The 25,137-nt window shown below is 38.6% G+C and overlaps 1 protein-coding gene and 1 long non-coding RNA gene across 4 annotated transcripts in view; both read right to left on the reverse strand.

Moving 5' to 3' along the window:
- Nucleotides 1-15,118: 15,118 nt before the first annotated feature.
- Nucleotides 15,119-20,020, reverse strand: LOC131933254 (G-protein coupled receptor dmsr-1-like). Of its 2 annotated transcripts, none has more exons than XM_059290045.1 (3): nt 19,986-20,020; nt 18,030-18,241; nt 15,119-16,313 (listed from the first exon to the last, which is right to left on the reverse strand). In XM_059290045.1, exons 1-3 carry the CDS (start codon nt 19,986-19,988, stop codon nt 15,503-15,505), a joined length of 1,026 nt encoding a protein of 341 aa, XP_059146028.1. In that variant the 5' UTR covers nt 19,989-20,020; the 3' UTR covers nt 15,119-15,502. The 2 variants fall into 2 exon arrangements, with proteins under 2 accessions (XP_059146028.1, XP_059146020.1); XM_059290037.1 differs by lacking the exon at nt 19,986-20,020 and adding an exon at nt 19,658-19,688.
- A 75-nt stretch (nt 20,021-20,095) lies between these two features.
- Nucleotides 20,096-25,137, reverse strand: part of LOC131933268 (uncharacterized) — a 50,816-nt gene continuing 45,774 nt past the window's right edge. For both annotated transcript variants that reach the window (XR_009384918.1, XR_009384917.1), the window contains exon 3: nt 20,096-20,245. This is a non-coding gene — a long non-coding RNA (uncharacterized LOC131933268). The remainder of the gene's footprint in view (nt 20,246-25,137) is intronic.

The raw sequence follows: 25,137 nt of genomic DNA on the forward strand, positions 1-25,137 counted from the left end.
TGAGGAGTATTTAGTTAACACAGGTCGGACAAATATCTGAAGGAAATTTATTTAACATAAGTCGGACAAATATCTGAGGATTATTTAGTTAACACAGGTCGGACAAATATCTGAGGAGTATTTAGTTAACACAGATCGGACACATATCTGAAGGAAATTTATTTAACATAAGTCGGACAAATATCTGAGGAGTATTTAGTTAACATAGGTCGGACAAATATCTAAGGGGTATTTAGCTAACAGACATGAGGCAAAGTCGGACAAATATCTGAGGAGTATTTAGTTAACACAGGTCGGACAAATATATGAGGAGTATTTAGTTAACACAGGTCGGACAAATATCTGAGGAATATTTAGTTAACATAGGTCGGACAAATATCTGAGGAATATTTAGTTAACATAGGTCGGACAAATATCTGAGGAATATTTACTTAACATAGGTCGGACAAATATCTGAGGAGAATTTAGTTAACATAGGTCGGACAAATATCTGAGGAGTATTTAGTTAACACAGGTCGGACAAATATCTGAGGAGTATTTAGTTTCACTTTGAGTTAGCAAGCGTACGGTCTAACATCATAACACATACTTTAGTTTTATTTATTGTTTATTGAATTTTTAGCTCTAGAAAATATTGATTGGTCATAAATTTAATCCACCGTAATGCGTTTAAAAGAGTGTTATATAACAATTAAATATAACACCCTATTTTCTAGTGGTAAATAGACTTGAAAAGCGTGTCACAAATAGTTCCAAATGTTTTGTTGCCAGAAAGCATATTTTTCAACCAAAATTGAATAATTTCTAACATTTGTGTAACAAGTACAAAATTACTACCGGTTTCAAAAAAATAATTACTAGTAATATAATAGTAATTTAGCAAACAATTTTCTTTTTAATTTGGATTAGTAGAGTAATGCTGTTGTGGTGATTGGGATGTTATATTACTTAGTATAAATAAATTACTAGGCTCTACCCCAGTCACCACTATTGTGTATTTTTATTATGGAAAACAATTGTTCTCATTTTATTTTACTCTCCAAGGAGAGGTTGAGGTCAGTTTTTGAAAATATTTGAATTGATAAAATAATTCTAAACGGCTTTTCAACGGCTTATATTCAATACAAAAATATAAAAAAATGCGTGTAATCGATGGTTCCCAAACGGCTTTAATTTCTGTAATGTAGCTATAATTGTATCGCTTGCCATATTTTAAAAAAAGATTTTTATTCAAAAATTTAGCATAATTACATAGACTTTTCATGCCTAGTTTGAAAGAAGTTGTTTCGGTGTGAAATTTGGTAAGAGAGAAATATTAAGAGTTAAAATGGCTAGAGAGAAAGATAGGAAGGAAATGATAAGAGTGAAATAGCTAGAGAGAAATAGTAAGAAAAATGTAAGGAGAATGATTTTATGTGATTAAAAGATAAGAGAGGAATTGTAGTAAATGCTTTTTTAGAGATTAAAAGTTATGAAAAATCAACACAAAAGATTGAAATAGTAAATGAGAAATGGAGAGTATGCATAGATATTGATATGTAGATATAAAATGTACGCCAAAACGTGTATATTATTTTTATAACCAATAATTGTATTGATCACAGAAGGTTGGAAAACACATAAACGTATAACCGTGTGTTTATGTGGGCATATATATATATATATATATATATATATATATATATATATATATATATATATATATATATATATATATATATATATATATGTATGCACTAAAATTATTATTTATTTAAAAATATAACATTAAAATGTTATAAATAACTTATGAAAAAGTAGTCACCCTTACGCGAATGTTCATTCTACACAATGGAAAATTTCCGCTGTGCCTTTTGTATAAACTGTCACGAATGTTAAGAAGAAAATGCTTTACTTACTGAAATGACCGTACCCAAATTGTTAAATCTAAAAAACAAACTAATAAAAGAGAACTGATACATTTTTATACTTACTCTTGTGACTTTATCCGGTGTAAACCCGCAAATAAAACTTGAAATAATAATGTGATCAGGGAGGTGGACTATATATTTTTTTTACAATATCTTCATATCAGCTCATGGTAACTCTTAATTGTTACCTCCCCTGGATGAGTTTCTTCCCTTCAGCCGGAGCGCGCATACAAACGTCAATAGGCTGTACTAAGGGGAGACAATGACTATAAAAGTTATAGCCAGATTTGAACATTATACTGAGGTTTTTTTTATTAGAAAAGATAATTAAAAAAAAAAGGTTAAGCGACCGATTCAGTGTATTGATTGAGGCGTTGTATTCAAATGTTAAAAAGTTTCATGATATAATTTTGGCCTTACTTATGGTAAAATTAACAATGAAAAATATAAGTTACATTTTTAATATTGATTAGAAATATTTTTAGATGTTTTTTTTGGGACATCAATAATACAACAATATCATACAACAATTTAATGTTTGTATTTGGTTTGGAGAAAAGAGTTAGGATTATGATTAGGACAGAGTAAATGTTAGGATTAGTCCCAGAACAGGATAGGGTCGAGTTCCGTTGAAGTTGTATACCATCAATGCCTTGGTTAGTATATATATATATATATATATATATATATATATATATATATATATATATATATATATATATATATATATATATATATATATATATATATATATATATTGGCCTATACATATAATATGCCTATATATTCCTATATAATATTTAGGCTTATATATAATTGTATTAATATATGTAAATGTCTATATATACATATATATCTTCATATGCCCTGTATATATATATATATATATATATATATATATATATATATATATATATATATATATATATATATATATATATATATATATATATATATATATATATTTATATAAATATTGGATGCCACCCAAAGGACACCGGACGACGCACAAACAGCACCCATGTTTAAATAACTAAGGGCGTAGCTCAGTGGGGAGGGAGGGTACGTCAGTCCCGGGCAAAAAATGGGATACACGCAATTATAGCAACGCTATTGGAATTCTTGCTCGCAATGTTATGATGTTCTTGTCTTATCCTAAAGGATTTTTAAAACTTCTTTACAATCCTGCAAAAAAGTTAGTCTCCCTGACTATTAAAATCAGCTAATGCAAAATTTAAAGTGTAATTTAATTGAACGATCAATTTAGGAGTCTACGGCTTATTAGTTTTTAAGCTAATTATGTTGATTTACGATGAGGCCAGATCCTCTTAAGTTAGAAACTTTTTGATGAGATATAAATTACACAACATACACCTTACTCAGCGATCTTGTTTAAGCTTGCATAACGTTCGATTAAAACACCATTATCGACACCCCCCACCCCTCGTCTTCTACCCTTAAAGGACCAGGTATATTTTACCTGAGGTGTTAATCGAGCGGACTGGGCAGGTGTTAAGTGGCAGGTGGAATGACAGGTGATGCAGGTGCTAGCCCAGCTTGTGGCCTTATGGGATACATTGGTGTATAGACAACTTGAACTGGAGGGAGATGGTTGCAGGGTCGGTACAGGGGTACATTGGTGTATAGACAATCTGGTCAGTACAGGTGATACATTGGTGTATAGACAATCTGGTCAGTACAGGTGATACATTGGTGTATAGACAATCTGGTCAGTACAGGTGATACATTGGTGTATAGACAACTTGAACTGTAGGGAGATGGTTGCAGGGTTAGTACAGTGGAGAAATGGAGGACAGGAGAGCTATGACATTCTAGTATGAAAATGCAACAACCATGACAATACACAAACTATGACATTATGGCATATTTGACAATATGACAAGTACGACAATATGTCAAATATGACATGTCAACAATGACACTGTGGTATTTTTGTGACACCACGGTAACTATGACGATTAGGGAGAATCAACAAATATAACAATGACACACTCTAGTGAGAGAGAAGCACGGCATTAGCCTCGTTTAATTACCCCCCCCCCCCCCCCCCCCAACTCCCTTGTAATTACCCGTAATTACCCGTTATCGATTAACTGTAGCAATAATAGGAATAGGGTTAGGGCTAGGGTTAGGTTTTCAGAAATAAGGATAAAGCTGGAATAGGGATTCGGGTTATGGATAAGGATAATTTGTAAAAATTCTGGTTGAAAAAGGCTTGTTTTGCATTTTGTCAATATTGTATTCTTCAGAATGCCCAGAAACTACACAATTCTATGCTGTACACTGTCTATTCCAGGCATTGCATACAATAGTAATGCATTTTCTGCCGTGTTTCTCACATTTACATTGCTAAAACTGCACATAAACTCGTGGCAATCAAACGTGTCCACTAATGCCTCACCTTAACGTCACTCCAATTAAATCGATCGCTGAGTTACCTCCCTCATCGATCTAGATCAAAAGGCAACACACTCGCATCTTCTCAACGAAAGTTTAATGTTATCCTTAATTAATTGTAAATGGCTGTGCATTGTCTGTTTAAGATGGTTCGATCCACGTTTGCAGTTTTAAATAAAATATTGATTTTGTGCGTGTATGGGGGGTAATGTTGTGATAAATCAATACTTAGATTGGCAACTTGAATGAAAGGATGTAATATACTTCATGTGTTATGAGTTTAAGTTTTCTTCTACACAGTGTAGGATTGAATGTTGAGTAGAGTTAGATTTGGGGTAGTCAAAACACAGGATGAGTAATGGGTGGCATGGTCAATATATAGAGCGCATCAGTGGTTACCCAATGGTCTCAAGTTTGAACCTCGGGCTGTTGTCTTCATGGTTTCTTTGAGTTGAGTAGCTCAGCAAAGCTGGAGGGTAAAGACACCAGTACAAGGGGGTGGGGGTGGATGAGTGAGTAGATTAGTGGGTGGAGGGGTGGGGGTGGGGGCTACTCACCAATGCCAGATGGTATGGAACCAGTAAAAAAAGGGGGGGGGGTTGCTCACACATGCCGCAAAATAAAGACGACAGTATAAGTGTTGTGGGTGGTAGATCACAAAAACTGGTGGGTAGAGGCGACAGTATAATGGGGGGGGGGGGGGGTGGGGGGGGGGGTGAGACTTCTGTGTTTGATTTCCTACCTACAGTTATCCTTTAGACCGTCTTGATAAGAGTTTTCAAAACATTTTTGTTTCTGTTTGAACCGTTTATAAATCAGCTACAGATCATGTAGCAATCACCATGGAGCTATCACCAGTAACTTTCACCATAGAGGTATCACAATATTCACCATGGAGCAATCACCTTGTGACTATCACCATTGAGCTATCACCATGGAGGTATCACCATGATCAAAATAACCATGGAGCTATCACCATGGAGCTATCACCATGGACCTATCATTATTATCACCATGGAGCTATCACCATGGACCTATCATCATGATCACCATGGAGCTTTCACCAGTAACTATCACGATTGAGCTATTACCATTGAGCTATTACCATTGAGCTATTACCATGGAGCTATTACCACACCTATAGCCGTTGAAATTAGATCTTTGGTGGTGTAGTAGGTAGAGATGTAAATAGCGGTGTTGACCCTTGGGGATTTTGCGCACACAACGTTTTCCATGCAAATTCGTGACTTTTGAAGGAAAAGACACGATAACATATATGTGTACATGCAAAATCACTACTTCATAAACATAAAAAAAATTTTGAAGAAAATATTACATTGAAAAATCGCCCATTCATAGAATAAATAAAATTGTGTAGAAACTATTACATGCAAAATCACTCATTCTTAGACATGAAACTTTTCTAGTAAATATTATCTATTAACACATTTTTTTTCCATAAGCCGAGGTCACAGAAACAAGTGAACTCTACTTCACTTGCCCTATAGACCGTCAGGTTAGAAAAAGAACGTTACACATTTTTAAGAGAAATAGTTTTTTAAGACACTACTTAGATTTACCTATTGTACAATACCACTTCGCGGTTTGCAACAAAGGTTCAGCCAACCCAAATATGATTGATACGAAGATAAATAACAATCGCAAATTTGTATGAGTTTGAAAGATGGATTAGAAAAATACTCGTGATGTTCTTCACGTTTTATTATTAATGAACGATACAATCTATATATATATAATTCTCCTCTGGGAGACGCTAGAAAACAAGTTGTAAGCGCGCTCCCTACCACCCCACCCCTACTTGGTCTTTTGAGCTGTGGTTCACGCTAAATGTTTACATTCGTAGAGCCGGGTTTAGTGACGGCTATTAGGGGCAGATAATTTAGTTTGAAACGATTTTAAACGTTGGGGGGGGGGGGGGGGAGAGGAAGGGGGGGTATGGTCCTTAACGAGCTACTTATAGTGTTTTAAAGAAATATTTTCAGTGTCAGCGTTGGTACTGTCGAATTCACAAATTATGAATTACTGAAAAGTAGAAAATAAAACAACTAAATAGCGGCATATAATATGCCGCGGGTCGGCTCGTAATAAATAAAAACAATAAAAACTCGCTATTTTATTAGAATATTTAGTTACTCCCTATTTCAATGTAGTTCCTTGTGTTCTAAAACTGAGCTATGTAAATGTAAACAATGTCTGTGTTTGGATCATATTTTTCGGGGCACGGGTTTCCTACACTACCGTCCACCACCATAGCGTACTGTATGAAAGCCTTGAGTGTAAGTTAATCACTCACCGTAATATCACCGTTAATTGAAATAGAAGATGGCATCGCTATTAAAAAGATCCATGTTGTCTTATTTAGCACAATCGGCAACGTGCAAAGATTCATACATTCAAATGTGTATAGCACTTAGCAACATGATGATGATTAAATGCTGAATTGCTGAAAAAGTTGGTTACATGTAACTTGTAACTTAACAATTTGGTTATGGTTGGGGGGGGGGGGGGGGGGGGGGGAGTGAGTTCTGCATTTGGTGACACAGTTTAGAGGGTGACCCCGAATCGAAAACGTGCAAATCATACTGACAAAGAAATTCGATCCATATAAAATATTCGACCTGTCATCTGGTGCTAGGGCCTTGTCGTGGCTTGGCAGCTTGCGTACCCTGACGACCCCCAGAGCTATACCAGCGGGAGTGTTAACTCCTGGCAGGTTCAACCAAGCTGGGAAGGTCTGCGCGGGTAGGGGTCAGACGAAAGCTAGCATCCTGGTCCTCCAGGTTGGGGGTTGAGCATAAGGTCAGCAACCTTATCTCGTAAAACAAATTACCCGCTACAGAAACGCAGACAGAGAGAAACAAAGACAGCTCGGACCAGGGGAAAAATGGATCTCCCGATGGAGAATTTATGAAGCCGGGTGGTGAAAGCCAATATGTATTGGAAACTACCAGGTCGACCACCATTACGTGACCTGGAAGAAGACACCAAGAAGATTGGATACACCTGGGGACAGTTGGAGAGACTAGCCCTGGACAGAGACGTCTGGAAAGCTCTTGTCAGCGGCCTATGTCCCAGTAGGGACGACAGGCAAACATGACATGACATGACAAAATATTCGACTGAGAGAAGTAAATAGACATGCTAAAATTTTTTGGTGGAATGCGATACCCTTATGGGAGGGGGACACCATGGGGAGAGGGACGCCCTGGGGAGGGGGCGCACTGGGGGGAGTGGACACCCTGGAGGAGGGGGACAACTGGACGGAGGGGATACCACGGGGTAGGTGGGCACCCCGGGGTAAGGGGACACCCTGAGTTAGTGCGCAGGGATAAAACCGAGCTAGTGTTTCTCGAGTCAGTTGTTTCAAAGATTCAGTCAACATTAACATAATGCTTGAAAAGTATAGTTCAACCCGAATTAAATGTTACAACAGTTGAGACATAGCCCAAATTTTCCATTTTTTTTACAATCTATCGGTGAGTCCTAATAAACCAAATGTTCAATCGTAAAGTTATAAACACAAGCTACAAAACAAGAGACAACTCCTCTCACATAAAATTAAATCAACTAAATGTTCAATTGTAAAGCTACTATCAACCACATCCTACAAATTTATAGACAACTCCTCCCTAATTCTACAATCGTAAAGCTGCTATCAAGCAACTGCTCAGTCATAAATCTAATCAACTAAATGCTACAGATATAAACAATATATCTCCCAAATTCTACAATCATAAAGGGGTCGGCGTGGTCGAGTCGGTAAAGCTCATAGTTGCGAAACTGAAAAGTCTCGAGTTCGAATCCTCGGGCAGTTGAGGCTCGTTAGCTGGGGACCCACCGAGAATAGTCTCGAAATTACTGTAAAGGCCTATTAAATATTTTTAAAATATTACAAAAAAAAACAACACCCCACGCAATTTGCTATTAAAATACATATGGTTATAACAAATTTGACTTTTTGGTTTTTTGAAAATTGAATTGGCAAAGTTTTGAGAATAAATAATGATGAAATAGGGTTTTGAGAAATCTACCACGGAGTTCCTGTACAGCCAATCAATGTTTGTCTTACGAAAGTTTATAACTTATATTTAACAAAATGAATAGTCTTAAACTAAAAAAAAAATTTTAAGTTCTCTGGATTGGCAATTTTTATAACATTGATTCTAAAAAAATTTAATCTCTGAATAATTTTCAGGCTTAATAAGGTTTAACGATTTTTTAAACGACCGCTTTTTAGCAAAATCTAAAAAAAAACAACAACAACAAAAAAAAGCCACAAATTTTATATCCATGTCAACAAATTGATGGAAGGATTTAGTGAGAGACAATAGCAGCCCATTGTATCCATAGCCTATCGCGCTGTTTAAAATGAACGTAGGCGCCATGGTGCTCACGGGTAAGCCCCCTGCCTGGGAGCCGGAGTGCGTGCCTGATTCGATATAGTCAACAATTATTGTTGACTATCTAGTGTATAGCGTTTTTTATAAACGAACGTAGGCGACATAGTAGTCGGAGCGCTCTGGGTCGCGCACATCGACTTATGGCTGTAACTTTTGGTTCTTTTTTTCAGTCATAATTATAAAAAATTATAATTTTTTTTTTTTTTTTTTAGAAATTATTAAATGTTAGAGATGTTTTTCTCGGACCAAAATTGAAAATTCATTTTATTTGATGAGATTATGTCCTAAATACAGCTAGGTTTTAGCTACTGAACTAGAAATCAAATAATAATTATAAAATATAAGGCATGTAAACAGTTAGCCAACAATCATATTAGTTTTTAAGGTTTATATTTAGCTAAAAACATACACTATGATTCAATACATTGTTTATTACGATTGACTTAGTCTGTGTTACTAACAACCTTTGGGGGGGCGGGGGGGGGGGGGGGGAGGGGGGGGGGGCTTGGTGTTTGGTTTTCTTCTCCCTTACTTTTATTTTAAAATTGTAAATGGGAAGTAACTAGCACACATTTATTTAAAAATATTTTTCAAGCTTGCAATGTGCCCGAACATTTAAAAAAACCCCCAATTATTGTATAGATTTTCATTTATCTTTATGAATATAACTCTTAAAATTCAACATTTTAAAAGTGATTTCTGTTCTTTTGTCTCAGTTTATGTGAACTAAATTTATTTATAATTCATTCGGTAAAAACTAGTAAGCGAGGTGTTTCATTGCCCCCCCCCTCCCTTATTTCACTTGGATTGTAGTAAACAATGCAAAAATAATGTAACTAGTGGCAAGTCTGAGATAAATGTGATGAACATGCTTTTTTGGTACTGAAGTAGAGTGTATAATGAATCTCAAACGTTGAAGTTGTAATTTCACCTTTCTGTCAATTCATAAACTTTTTCTGTACTAAGTAGAGTGTAGAATCAAGCTCAAACGTTGAAGTTGTAATTTCATCTTTCTGTCAATTCATCAACTTTTTCTGTTCTAAGTAGAGTGTAGAATCAAGCTCAGTCTTGAAGTTGTAATTTCATCTTTCTGTCAATTCATCAACTTTTTCTGTACTAAGTAGAGTGTAGAATCAAGCTCAAACGTTGAAGTTGTAATTTCATCTTTCTGTCAATTCATAAACTTTTTCTGTACTAAGTAGAGTGTAGAATCAAGCTCAGTCTTGAAGTTGTAATTTCATCTTTCTGTCAATTCATCAACTTTTTCTGTTCTAAGTAGAGTGTAGAATCAAGCTCAGTCTTGAAGTTGTAATTTCATCTTTCTGTCAATTCATCAACTTTTTCTGTACTAAGTAGAGTGTAGAATCAAGCTCAGTCTTGAAGTTGTAATTTCATCTTTCTGTCAATTCATCAACTTTTTCTGTTCTAAGTAGAGTGTAGAATCAAGCTCAGTCTTGAAGTTGTAATTTCATCTTTCTGTCAATTCATCAACTTTTTCTGTACTAAGTAGGGTGTAGAATCAAGCTCAGTCTTGAAGTTGTAATTTCATCTTTCTGTCAATTCATCAACTTTTTCTGTACTAAGTAGAGTGTAGAATCAAGCTCAGTCTTGAAGTTGTAATTTCATCTTTCTGTCAATTCATCAACTTTTTCTGTTCTAAGTAGAGTGTAGAATCAAGCTCAGTCTTGAAGTTGTAATTTCATCTTTCTGTCAATTCATCAACTTTTTCTGTACTAAGTAGAGTGTAGAATCAAGCTCAGTCTTGAAGTTGTAATTTCATCTTTCTGTCAATTCATCAACTTTTTCTGTACTAAGTAGAGTGTAGAATCAAGCTCAGTCTTGAAGTTGTAATTTCATCTTTCTGTCAATTCATCAACTTTTTCTGTACTAAGTAGAGTGTAGAATCAAGCTCAAACGTTGAAGTTGTAATTTCATCTTTCTGTCAATTCAGCAACTTTTTCTGTACTAAGTAGGGTGTAGAATCAAGCTCAGTCTTGAAGTTGTAATTTCATCTTTCTGTCAATTCATAAACTTTTTCTGTACTAAGTAGAGTGTAGAATCAAGCTCAAACGTTGAAGTTGTAATTTCATCTTTCTGTCAATTCATCAACTTTTTCTGTACTAAGTAGGGTGTAGAATCAAGCTCAGTCTTGAAGTTGTAATTTCATCTTTCTGTCAATTCATAAACTTTTTCTGTACTAAGTAGAGTGTAGAATCAAGCTCAAACGTTGAAGTTGTAATTTCATCTTTCTGTCAATTCAGCAACTTTTTCTGTACTAAGTAGAGTGTAGAATCAAGCTCAGTCTTGAAGTTGTAATTTCATCTTTCTGTCAATTCATCAACTTTTTCTGTACTAAGTAGAGTGTAGAATCAAGCTCAAACGTTGAAGTTGTAATTTCATCTTTCTGTCAATTCATAAACTTTTTCTGTACTAAGTAGGGTGTAGAATCAAGCTCAGTCTTGAAGTTGTAATTTCATCTTTCTGTCAATTCATCAACTTTTTCTGTACTAAGTAGAGTGTAGAATCAAGCTCAAACGTTGAAGTTGTAATTTCATCTTTCTGTCAATTCATCAACTTTTTCTGTACTAAGTAGGGTGTAGAATCAAGCTCAGTCTTGAAGTTGTAATTTCATCTTTCTGTCAATTCATCAACTTTTTCTGTACTAAGTAGAGTGTAGAATCAAGCTCAAACGTTGAAGTTGTAATTTCATCTTTCTGTCAATTCATCAACTTTTTCTGTACTAAGTAGAGTGTAGAATCAAGCTCAACCCGTCATTTGTGGATGTATGAATGTATGGATGAATGGATGTGTGTTCGCAGCTTTAAGTCGTATCTCCTCCTCAACGAAGCAATATCGAGGACTAGTTCCAAAGCAATTATGTTAAGCAAGTTACGAGGATGATAGTGGGCCAAAAAAAATCCGGAATTCCTTCCTGGATTTCCTGGAAAAGCCAAAAAACCTCGAAAAAATGCAGTTTTTGGCCCATATCTCGGCAACCAGACCACTTAGCGACTTGAAAATTTACCAATCGATTACTGCCATAATTTAGAACAATATTGCCAAAGAAATTTTTCAAAAATATCCTTTCGTTCGGTCACAAATTTTTTTTTGAATTAATTAAAATTTGGACCGAATTAGTAGGCATGTTTATCCAACCACACCACACGCGTCATCACGTTCAATAGCTGCGCCATCACGTTCAATGGCTGCGTCATCACGTTCAGTAGCTAGGCGCGCAATGGTTTTTAGTCATGTAACTCTATTGCAGGGGTCGGCAACCTGTGGCTCGCGAGCCGCATGCGGCTCTTTTGATATCAAGATGCGGCTCTCCAGCTCCTTGAACAAATACTAATAATCTTAATAAAAAAAATAAAATGTGGCTCGTTAAAACCAGGGAAATTTTGAAAATTGTAACTTTTGGCTCTTCCGCTTCAAAAGGTTGCCGACCCCTGCAGTCTATTGTAAATAAAACATGTAAAATACTGAAATTTTTTAAAATAAAAAACGTTTTAATAACTAACCAATGGTTTTACTAACCCTGCTCTTGATTTACGCTACGACAGAGCTATTTTTAGATAACATAAGGAAATTGCGCTAAAATTGTCACTAGACTTTTTAATTACCTTGTTTTTTGTATGACGTGTTTCATCTTGAACTTTCTGTCATTGGGTTTATTTCTTGCTCCGGCAATGAAAACTCTCAGTCGTTTTAAAAAAAAGTTTAAACAGTACAACTACTTAGTCCATTTATTTCTATTAAAATTTTCAACTTTATTAAATTTTTCGTTTCAATTATTTGTTCACATTTGCTCTAGATCAGGGGTTCCCAACCCCGTGCGCGTGGGCGCCATGGCGCCCGCCGAACTATTCGTATGTGCCCGCCTCTCACTATTTGGCAGAGACAGAATTTTTTTCATAAACATTATTGAATGGTTGAAGGGGATGGAAATTGAAAGTTTGAGGGGGGGGGGGGGAGGGTGCAAATCGAAAATTTGAGGGGGGAGGGTCCAAATCGAAAGTTTGAGGGGGGTGTGCAAATCGAAAATTTGAGGGGGGGGGGTGTAAATCGAAAGTTGTAGGGGGGGGGGGGGGCAAATCGAAAATTGTCCCCGGGTGACGGGAAGGGTCGCTACGCCTCTGGAAGGAGTTTGTAGATTTAAAATAGGTGGTGCCCGCCACCCTACCGATATTTTAGAATGTGCTCTAGAGTAAAAAAAGGTTGGGAACCCCTGCTCTAGATATTCCCAGGACTTTAGAATATTACAATTTATAATGGACCCACCGAGAGTACTCTTGAAATTACTATAAAGGCCTATTAAATATTTAAAAAATAGTTTTTAAAAAATCACATACGTTGTTATTAAATAAAATATGGTTATAACGAATTTGACTTTTTGAATTTTTGAAAATTATATTGGCAAAGTTTTGAGAATGAATAATGATGAAATTGGGTTTTGAGAAATCTACCACGGAGTTCCTGTACAGCCAATCAATGTTTATAAAAAAAATAATACAATAAATAGAGGTAGCCTTATAATCAAAAAATTATTTCCAAGTTCTCTGGATTTACAGCTTTTATAACATTGATTCTAAAAATATAAAATTTCTGATTTATTTTTGGCTTAAAATTTTTTGATCGGCCGCTTTAAAAAAAAAAAAAAAGCCACGAATTTTATATCCACGTCAGCAATATTGATGGAAGGATTCTCGTCAACACGTTAATGTCCATTGAAGTTAATTCAATATCATCACGATACTTAGCCAGCGACCCTGAGTTGATAGATTTGTTTTACTGATAACTATTTAAAAATCTTATGTACTTTGTCGTTTATAATTTTCTACACAATAATGGCCATAATGAGAATTGCAGTAACTTCCGGTTTTTTATGGGTAGAGACCCACAAGGTATCAATATCAATACAAAGACTTACGCTAAATTCCTTCTTTGGGCAGTACTCTTAAAAGTTGTCAGAATTGTATTACCAATTTAATTGATGATGCATTTTCTGACTAAATTTGCATAGTAAAATATTTTTTCAAATATTTTATTTCGCCTAAGTTATCAACTATTTGAGCATCTTTATGCAATATCCATAGTAAACCAATTTATACCACTTTAGAAAAAATGTATATGCAGTTGAGTAACAAACGTGTTGTAAAGATGTTGAGATATTATCAGCACGTAATGTTTACCGGATCCTAAACAGTTCTAGAATGACAGGATGTAAACAATATTTGTACTCCCCCCCACCCTCTCTCCTTTCCAGGAAGTTTATGTGCAAGAGGAGGATTATTTGACCAATGACTAGTCAAAACTTAAGGTCAGGGACCTTCCATATCAGTGAATGAATAGAACGTCTGACATGTGGATATCCCGCAGAGAATTAATGTTGACCATCCAGAGATGTAACACTCAACAGTTTCCATGTGGACACGCCCCTTTATCTGCCGATTCTTCCAGTACGTTCTCTCGAAACAACGAGTTTTAACTTTAGCACCAGTTCACATTTCTGGCTGCTTTGAAACTACTAACCTATTGGGTCGGCGTGGCTTTAGCTGGTAATTTTTAAATGCATTAAATGTAGCTCGTTTAGCTTAGTTCAGCTAACTTGGCTCATTAATTTTGCACTATTTATTTAGGGTAATTAACATAGCTTGTTTCATTTAGCTTAATTAACATAGTTTGTTTAACTTAGCTCCGTTAAACTCTTACTCGACAGTTTGGTATCCCGGAGCTAAGACTGCAGACCACACTCCGACTACGGACGGGACTACTATAGCCCGAACGGAAGATTTCAATCACACTCGATATCTGTCTCCATTGATATATATATATATATATATATATATATATATATATATATATATATATATATATATATATATATATATATATATATATATATATATATATATATATATATATATATATATATATATATATATATATATATATATATATATATATATATATATATATATATATATATATATATATATATTGGATCTACCTGTTTGTTTTTGCCACTTGGTCTTCGCCCCACATGATGGTCTCAAATAAGCAACACCCTCAACTATACCAATACCGAGAAACAACAGAACCATTCACCATAATGCAACCACATCAAATAACACAGCTACGCCACGTAACATAACCACCCCACATACCACAACCACCCCACTTTACACAACCACTCAACATAACATAACCACCACATAACACAACGGCCCACAAAACACGTCTACCACACATAACACAACCACCACATATAACATACACGTCAACAGTAATATTTTCTACAACTAACCCCTTTACTTTACGATAATAACGAAACACAAACCAGAAACTACATCATAACAGTTTTATGACTTTATTTCTTCCCTTCGTATAAATGAAACATCAATAATTTATACATTAATGTATGATACAACAATAACGTGAACATGTAATCAACTACAACAATCATCCAACTAAACAAAATCGTCCCATCCTGGGTCACAAGATTCTAAGTCCCACATATCTTTGGCTTTCTGAACAACGAATCGGTCCGTGTGAGTCTCTATAAAAACGTGAGTAGAGAGTAAGTTTGTTTCATGTAAATGTAAATATCTCAAGTTTTAAAGTGAACTGTTCTCACACTGTTTATATTTTGAACACCGTTAAGAGAATAACTTCGTGTGTACATTTTGAAGAAGGTTTAGAGATTAAAAAACACGAAACTGTTGTTTTGTTTCGCTCCCGGTGTTTATATTTTCACACAGGTTCGGGTGGGGTTTTGGAGTACTTCGTGTTTTGGATGGCGTTCTTATCCTTACACGGCATGCAGGAAGTCCGGGGCACGCATGCGCAACACGTCTCCCCCAGCGTCTTCCGGAACTGGGTGCTCATGGCGATGTAGGTGATGAAGTTGGTGGCGCAGTTGATCATCGACAGCAGGTCTATGAAGTCCGCTAACAGAGCGTATACGTCTCTGAAAAAACCTTCGACGAAAATACAGAGCAGGATTAAAATAGACTGAGGCAGCTCGGCGATGATGTAAAGGGCAATAATCGCCAATAACATGATTGTTGTGCGTCTCGTTTGATTATTGCCGTTGGTGGCGGATTTCTCTCCCTTGAGCCTGCGCGCGCGCTTGTCGGTTTCCTTCAGCGTGTGAAGTAAAAGCCCGCCAAATATCGAGATGAGGGTACAGGGGATTATTTTCCCGGCCACTGGGTACATAAAGAAGAAGATGGTCTGAAGGGTGTCGCTGTCTTTCTGCCCGAAGGAGGGCTGCTTGAGGTGCCAGTTGAGGACCCCTGTTTGGTTGTTGAAACAGGGTTCGATCTGCGAGACCAGGCAGTTGGGGATGATGAGCAGGGCCGCGCCCAGGTACGTCACCACGATGACGACGATGGTCGAGCGACAGTCGAGGGTCTGGGCGCCCCGGGCGGTCGGGCGGATGAAGAAGTAGCGCATGGCGGCCATGATGACCCCTAGCCAGATGGAGGAGGTGTGTGAGGTCAAGGTCAAGTTCATGTGGACGGCCAGGTAGGTTGTCCAGGCTAGACTGCTTAACTTAAAGCTGTGGGGTAGAAATACAACAGGTGAGTGAATGTGTGGAGACAGGTGAGTGAATGTGGGGAGACAGGTGAGTGAATGTGGGGAGACAGGTGAGTGAATGTGTGGAGACAGGTGAGTGAATGTGGGGAGACAGGTGAGTGAATGTGGGGAGACAGGTGAGTGTGGAGACAGGTGAGTGTGGAGACAGGTGAGTGAATGTGTGGAGACAGGTGAGTGTGGAGACAGGTGAGTGAATGTGTGGAGACAGGTGAGTGAATGTGTGGAGACAGGTGAGTGAATGTGTGGAGACAGGTGAGTGAATGTGTGGAGACAGGTGAGTGAATGTGTGGAGACAGGTGAGTGAATGTGTGGAGACAGGTGAGTGTGGAGACAGGTGAGTGTGGAGACAGGTGAGTGAATGTGTGGAGGAAGGCGAGTGTGGAGACAGGTGAGTGAATGTGTGGAGGAAGGCGAGTGTGGAGACAGGTGAGTGAATGTGTGGAGGAAGGTGAGTGTGGAGACAGGTGAGTGAATGTGTGGAGGAAGGTGAGTGTGGAGACAGGTGAGTGAATGTGTGGAGACAGGTGAGTGTGGAGACAGGTGAGTGAATGTGTGGAGACAGGTGAGTGTGGAGACAGGTGAGTGAATGTGTGGAGGAAGGTGAGTGTGGAGACAGGTGAGTGTGGAGACAGGTGAGTGAATGTGTGGAGGAAGGCGAGTGTGGAGACAGGTGAGTGAATGTGTGGAGACAGGTGAGTGTGGAGACAGGTGAGTGAATGTGTGGAGGAAGGTGAGTGTGGAGACACGTGAGTGAATGTGTGGAGGAAGGTGAGTGTGGAGACAGGTGAGTGAATGTGTGGAGGAAGGTGAGTGTGGAGACAGGAGAGTGAATGTGTGGAGACAGGTGAGTGTGGAGACAGGTGAGTGAATGTGTGGAGACAGGTGAGTGTGGAGACAGGTGAGTGAATGTGTGGAGACAGGTGAGTGAATGTGTGGAGACAGGTGAGTGAATGTGTGGAGACAGGTGAGTGAATGTGTGGAGACAGGTGAGTGAATGTGTGGAGACAGGTGAGTGAATGTGTGGAGACAGGTGAGTGAATGTGTGGAGACAGGTGAGTGAATGTGTGGAGACAGGTGAGTGAATGTGTGGAGACAGGTGAGTGAATGTGTGGAGACAGGTGAGTGAATGTGTGGAGACAGGTGAGTGAATGTGTGGAGACAGGTGAGTGAATGTGTGGAGACAGGTGAGTGAATGTGTGGAGACAGGTGAGTGAATGTGTGGAGACAGGTGAGTGAATGTGTGGAGACAGGCGAGAGAGCGACAGGGGTGAGGTATCGTCCATGAGGGTGGGGCTGATGATTTAAAGGAGAGGGCTGGGGTGACAGTGACAGTTGGGGGGGGGGGGGTGGGGGTATAGGATGAGCTGTAACATGTTTAAGGGAAAACCAGACGTGGGAAATACTTGGAAGTGTGAAGTAGACAGCCGGAAGTGGGAAGTAGAAAGCCGGAAGTTGGAAGAAGAGAGCCGGAAGTGTGAAGTAGACACCTGAAAATGGAAGCAGAAAGCCGGAAGTGTGAAGTATAAAGCCGGAAGTGTGAAGTAAACAGCCGGAAGTGTGACGCACACAGCCGTAAGTGTGAAGTAGACACCTTGAAATGGAAGTAAACAGCCGGAAGTGTTATGTAGATAGCCGGAAGTGGGAAAAAGAAAGCCGGAAGTGGGAAAAAGTGACGTACTCGTTGTCCATAAGGTAGTAGTAGTAGGCGAACGGTATGAGGGACAGCATGGTGATGGTGTCGGCCACAGCGATGCCGGTCAGGATGCAGTTGATGCTGTTGCGCATGTTGGGCTTGGTCAGGACCACGATGTTGAGCACGTTGGTGATCACGCCGTAGATGCAGATCACGAACGTGACGTAGGCGTGAGGTTTCTTGTACGTATCGTGCACCTGAGGGGTGTCAAACATGGTAAGTCAAGGTAATTTTTGTTAAGGTAAATCAAGGTATGTTTTGTTAAGGTAAGTCAAGGTAATTTTTTTTAAGGTAAGTCAAGGTAATTTTTTTTAAGGTAAGTCAAGGTAATTTTTTTTTAAGGTAAGTCAAGGTAATTTTTTTTAAGGTAAGTCAAGGTAATTTTTGTTAAGGTAAATCAAGGTAATTTTTGTTAAGGTAAATCAATGTAATTTTTGTTAAGGTAAATCAGAGGTAATTTTTGTTAAGGTCTTCTTCTTCTTCTTCTTCGTTCTTAATTATTAGTGTTGAAGGGGATCGAGATTTATCTGCCAGTGGGGTTGAACTCGAGACTGTTCGAATTTATCAACCATGAGCTTTTTGCCGACTCGACCACGCCTCCAACACAATTAAGCGTTACGTGTCAACTGGTTATGCGCCATTGAGGCCATTGACTCCGATTTCAGCCTGCTTTTCTTTTTGGATTTGCTTCCATAGCCTTTGTCCAACCAAGAACAAACTACAAGGCAGCAGTTGTTTAATTTTGGAGTTGTCTCTCCTAGAAGAGTGGCTGTCCCCAGCTAACGAGCCTCATCTGCCCGAGGGTTCGAACTCGAGACTTTTCGGTTTAGCAACCATGAGCTTTACCAACTCGACCACGCCGACCCCTTTTGTTTGTTAAGGTAAACCAAGGTAATTTGTGTTGAAGTAAATCAAGGTAATTTTTGTTCAGGTAAATCAAGGTAGGTTTTGTTAAGGTAAATCATGGTAATTGTTTGTTAAGGTAAACCAAGGTAATTTGTGTTAAGGTAAATCAAGGTAATTTTTGATAAGGTAAATTAAGTTAATTTTTGTTAAGGTAAATTAAAGTATGATGAAATAAGGAAAACTAGAGCTAGGCTAAGTTAAAATATGGTAAATCGAAGCTACTTTAATTAAAAGTAAGGTAAATGAAAGGTAATTTAAAGTAAAACGTCGATGACACTTCAACTGATGAAAATAGACGTGTGTTTTATGTGGTGGTATAATCAGCCCATATGAGCACGTTAACCTAACACAACATCCACAAGACCACACCTCGTCTAGTTTTTAAACCTAATGCTTTACAATACACACACACACAGCGGTGCATTCATCCTCACATACATACGCACACATAGTGATATGTGCGGCGTTACACATACACTCGCATACTTTCAGCAACACACTGACACAAACGTGTACCCCCTGAGTGACACATGTGTTAGTATTGTAGACACATTTTACCTAACAAGTAGCCCCCTGCCCCCACACATCGTCCACACATACACTTGTCCACCACAACACGGCGCCACACGTGTGTGTTCCCACACATTTACAGCCACGTGGAGATGTTGCACTTATCACCCCATACCCCACACCCCCCCCCCACTCACCATGTACAAGGTCGACTGTGTGAAGTTGCTGCTAGAGTTATCACCACCACCAGCCCCCCACACACTTACCCCCCCCCCCCCCCCCCCTCACACACTCCCCCACACCCCACTCACCATGTACAAGGTCGACTGTGTGAAGTTGCTGCTAGAGTTATCACCACCACCAGCCCCCCACACACTTACCCCCCCCCCCCTCACACACTCCCACACACCCCACTCACCATGTACAAGGTCGACTGTGTGAAGTTGCTGCTAGAGTTATCACCACCACCAGCCCCCCACACACTTACCCCCCCCCCCCTCACACACTCCCACACACCCCACTCACCATGTACAAGGTCGACTGCGTGAAGTTGCTGCTAGAGTTATCACCACCACCAGCCCCCCACACACTTACCCCCCCCCCCCTCACACACTCCCACACACCCCACTCACCATGTACAAGGTCGACTGCGTGAAGTTGCTGCTAGAGTTATCCGCCACTGGACACAGCTCGATGCCAGGAGACGAGGAGGAGGTCGAGTACATGTAGGCCTCTAGCCCGAGGGTCGTCGACTGGTTCTCCCAAGACATTTCCGGTGCCTAGATCTGGAAGTATACAAGAGGGGAATGACAGGGCGATGGTACCAATGACAGGATGATGTCACTGAATGACAGGGTGATGTCATCAAATGACATAGTGATGTGACTTAATGACAGACAATGAGACAAAGAGACATGAAAATGCAAATAACTAAATGACATGCAGTAGTCGACATTGCCGGGCCAGTAGATCTCATGGTTGATTAACCGAATAGTGCCGTCATTGAACCCCGGGCAGATGAGGCTTGATTGCTGGGGACAGAAACCTATCTAGGAGAGAAAACTCCAAAAACTGTTGCATTGTTATTCGTTCTTGGTTGAACCAAAGGTTATGGAAGAAAATCCAGAAAGAAAAACGGGCTGGAATCGGAGTCAATGAGCCATGACACATTACATGTTAACACGTAATAATTAATTATGTTAGAAGAAACTCCGTCCAGTATTACAATTAAGAGCGAAGAAGAAAAAGGAGAATGACACGAATATGCAATCGTATGACACGGTGGTCTGACCAAATTATTTTTCGACGTGTAAATAAAGAAATATTGCAAAGAAAAAAAATACTCTTCGACATTGTTTTCATGAAACCTAGCTGAAAAAACTCAGTAGGTTATTTATAGTAACATAATCTGATTGGTCTAGGTTGACGTGAGTACTCATTGATGAGGTTTGGGGAAATGGATACATTTCTTTTTCTTATTAATAAACGGTAGAAATGTTACGACTCTCATGGCAAGGTTCCATATGATATAACTCTCCACACCCGCCCCATACTGGAAGACTTCGTAAATCTAGATTGACCAATTTTCTACCGTAGATTGCTTAAGTGTGACATCGTGTAGCCAGACGACTCAAGTATGACAAAAATTTCGAGTCGAAAAAAATAGAAGAATAGATCACCAACCGTGAAATCACTTACCTTTATGTCCCTCTGAATAAGTATCTCGCACAAGAAAGTTTCAATTATGAACGTAGATCGCATGTATAACATCGTATCTCACAGACACATTCTCTATGTTAAACGTAACTATGAGCACAAATTCTGCAACACCAGCTACTTTAAAGCCGGATAACTCTATTATTTCAATACCAAAGCAATTTCCCAGTTATTTCCCTTTTAGGTCTTGTAAAATTGTAATAAATTGTGTTCATATAGTTATCATTTATTACAAAATAGCCCCGGAAATTACTCGTTTGCTGACTTAAGAAAATTCTTTGATTTCATTTCATTAAGAAACATTAACCGTGTTATTATGCTCTAAATCTAATTTCGTCTGGTTTTATTAGAAAAAAATATTTTTATATGTTGGATTTAACCAACAATTCCCATTACAAGTTGAATAGTCTCGACCCAGACATTTTTTTTTTTACCAACAAAACCTATTTCCCTTGCTTTCATGATCTCTTTATCTAAGGACTCCGATATAAAACCGAATATGAACAACGATTTATTATTCATTACCAAGATATGACAGTGTAATATGTAATGATTGTGTTATTTGATTACGAGCAAGATAAAAACGAGAACGTCATTTCATGTTGAAATAGGGGCGGAGACAATGGTCTCTTTGGCAGGAGATTTATCGGAGAGACCTCATCATTCAGACGGCACCAAGTCCTTGGAGAATTTTGGAGGGAATTTCTCCTGCTGGGCAGACGAGAATTATTGACTCGGGATCAGCATGATTGCTACTGCGGTGAAAAGCATGATTGCTACTGCGGTGAAAAGCATGATTGCTACTGCATGATTGCTACTGCATGATTGATACTGCATGATTGCTACTGCATGATTGCTACTGCATGATTGCTACTGCATGATTGCTACTGCGATGGAAAGCATGATTGCTGCTTAGATTGAATAGCATGAATGCTACTTAGATTGAAAAGCATGATTGCTACTGCGATGAAAAACATGATTGCTGCTTAAATTGAAAAGCATGAATGTTACTTAGATTGAAAAGCATGAATGTTACTTAGATTGAAAAGCATGAATGCTACTTAGATGAAAAGAGTGATTGCAATTGCGATAAAAAGCATGATTGCTACTTTAAAGAAATACATGCTTGCATCTGTAAGGAAAATCATGATTGCTACTGCGATAAAACCTCATCCATACACTACATCATCAACCGCCCTTCGTAATTCTAACAAAGGATTGATTTGGAAAAAAAAACACCATCTGAAAGAGTTCTATCCCTTTGTTTTTTTGTGGTAAATATTAATTAACAGCTACATCAAACATAAATTAATAAACAGCCACAGTTAATAAGAAACACCCATGGTGTGCACATTAAGAAACAGCTGCTGTACCAATATAATAAACAGCCACAGTGAACACATTAAAACGGCCACACATTAAAACAGGCACAGTGAACACATTAAAACAGCCACAGCGACCATAAAAACAACCAAACACGCCAGAGGTGTGGGTAGTGTTGTCATAGCAACCTACAACGTTCCCAAAAAATTGTAAACGACCCAGCTAAAGATGACGTCTAGAACAGGTGTAACAGTGTTTCTCTATTAAAAATGAGAGTACTATCATAGTTCATTAGTTTAAAAACGTTTAAATTCTACCCCCCTCCCCCACCACCCTCATCTTATTGTCAATAAAAGACCAAGACAACACTATATCAACAGATTCGATTTGAAGGTAATTTTTTTCTCGTCCTAAGACGATATTTCAACACATTTACTTTCCTTCTCGACTCAACGTTTCTAACCTTTTATCTCATCAATCTCGTTCTTGGTCACAAATCTTTCTCGTATTCTACGTCTCATATATTTCTCGTATTGTTGGTCTCATTTCTTTTAACCTAACATTCTTGCTCTCATATATTTCTCGTATTCCAAGTCCCATATATTTCTAGTATTCAAAGTCCCATATATTTTTCACATACCAGGTCCCATAACTCTCTCTACTGGACACCAGCGCATTAAGTTACACACAATAACTCGCCATGACATTAATAACACCGTTCAACGTCCACTAATTATTAATTAACACAGAAATTAGTCCCACTAAAATTACTCACCATTTTTGTGCTGGTTATCTCGTCTCCCATCTCCACCAAACAATACCCCCCCCCCCCACATCACCTACACTTATAGTTTATTTATTACGTCTAACAGCATAGGGTTTCAACACAAAGTAGAATAATACATGATGATGTTTTGTATGCTTGAAATGCAAAATGGGTTGTCCCCCCCCCCCCTTCCCTTGGTGCCATATGGTACCATTTTATTGAAAGTTTATGTTCTGATACATATCTATCATGTAGGTATGAATACATATACATATATGTTTAGGTTACTATTCAGGATTATCCATGCATATATATATATATATATATATATATATATATATATATATATATATATATATATATATATATTGTGACGTGGCCTAGATGTTCATAGCGAAAGCGTGTAGGCACGGAGAGATTGGGTGTGAGAGTCGCCTCCCCTGACAAGTGTGTGAACTCTAGTGTGTAAGCAGTGTGTGGTATCGTCAACTTAGGGTAGCATGTAGTCAGTGTTTTCGTCAATGTTCACTGTTTCTGTGTTGTTGTTGAAAATTATATTGGATTATTACATTTGAACTGTGTTTTAAATTGTGTTATACCTTGTTCCACTATGAAATGGAAAGCTAACCATAACAAGTGAGGGCTTAAGTCCGGGATTTGAACACAACAAGATTTTTGAGAAGTTTTACCCCTAGACAAAAAGGAAAATATCCAGTATCAACAGCAGCGGTAGAGCCGACATGAAAATATCGAATGTCAACAGCAGCGTCACAACCGACTTGAAAATGTCTAGTATCAACAGCAGCGTCACAACCGACTAGAAACTTGCTAGTATTAACGGCATCGTTACAGCCGACTAGAAAACATCTAGTATTAACGGCATCGTTACAGCCGACTGGGAAGTGTCTAGTATCAACGGCAGCGTCACAACCGACTGGAAAATTTGTAGTATCAACGGCAGCGTCACAACCGACTGGAAAATTTCTAGTATCAACGGCAGTGTCACAACCGACGGGAAAATTTCTAGTATTAACGGCATCGTTACAGCCGACTAGAAACTATCTAGTATTAACGGCAGCGTTACAGCCGACTAGAGAATATCTCGTATCAACGGCAGCGTTACAGCCGACTAGAAAATATCTCGTATCAACGGCAGCAGTCATCGCCGACGTGAAAAGACGTAGTATCGACAGCCACAAAACTTGTGAACAGTGCTGCAGACATCATGGCCATAAATAATGACATTCAAAATACAGTGATAAAGCTAGGAGAGAAGTTGAGAGAACTTGCTAGCTACAAAGTGGACTACATTAGCATAGCAAGTAAGTTATCAAATTTTAGAGCTACAATATTAGCATCTCAGTCCTTGAGCACATCAGAAGCAAATCATTGCGTCGCCACCAACATGAAAGCTCTAGCTACTGTCCCACTTGCAGAAGACCTAGTCAACCAGACACGCAATCTAGGCAACAAGTCAACAGAGTGGAGAACGAGGTCAAGGGCAGCTGAGCAGAAGGTAACTTTAATCCAGAATCAAGTTCATAGTCTTTTTAAAGATACTAATGAGACTTTAATCATAGTTAAAGACTGTGATGTCAAGATAGCAGGATCGAAACAAAAATGTTTGGACTCCAGAGCCAGAGCTGAGCAGAAGAGCCAGAGCCAACGTCAGAGCCAGAGCCCGTGCCAGAGCCCGTGCCAGAGCCCGTGCCAGAGCCAAAACCAGAGCCAAAACCAGAGCCAAAACCAGAGCCAGAGCCAAAACCAGAGCCAGAGCCAGAGCCAAAACCAGAGCCAGAGCCAAAACCAGAGCCAGAGCCGCAACCAGAGCCAGAGCCAGAGCCGGAGCCAAAACCAGAGCCAAAGCCAAAA

Source organism: Physella acuta, unplaced genomic scaffold (genome assembly GCF_028476545.2).
Source record: "Physella acuta isolate Inbredline_101_S28 unplaced genomic scaffold, ASM2847654v3 ptg000106l, whole genome shotgun sequence".
Taxonomy (NCBI): domain Eukaryota; kingdom Metazoa; phylum Mollusca; class Gastropoda; family Physidae; genus Physella; species Physella acuta.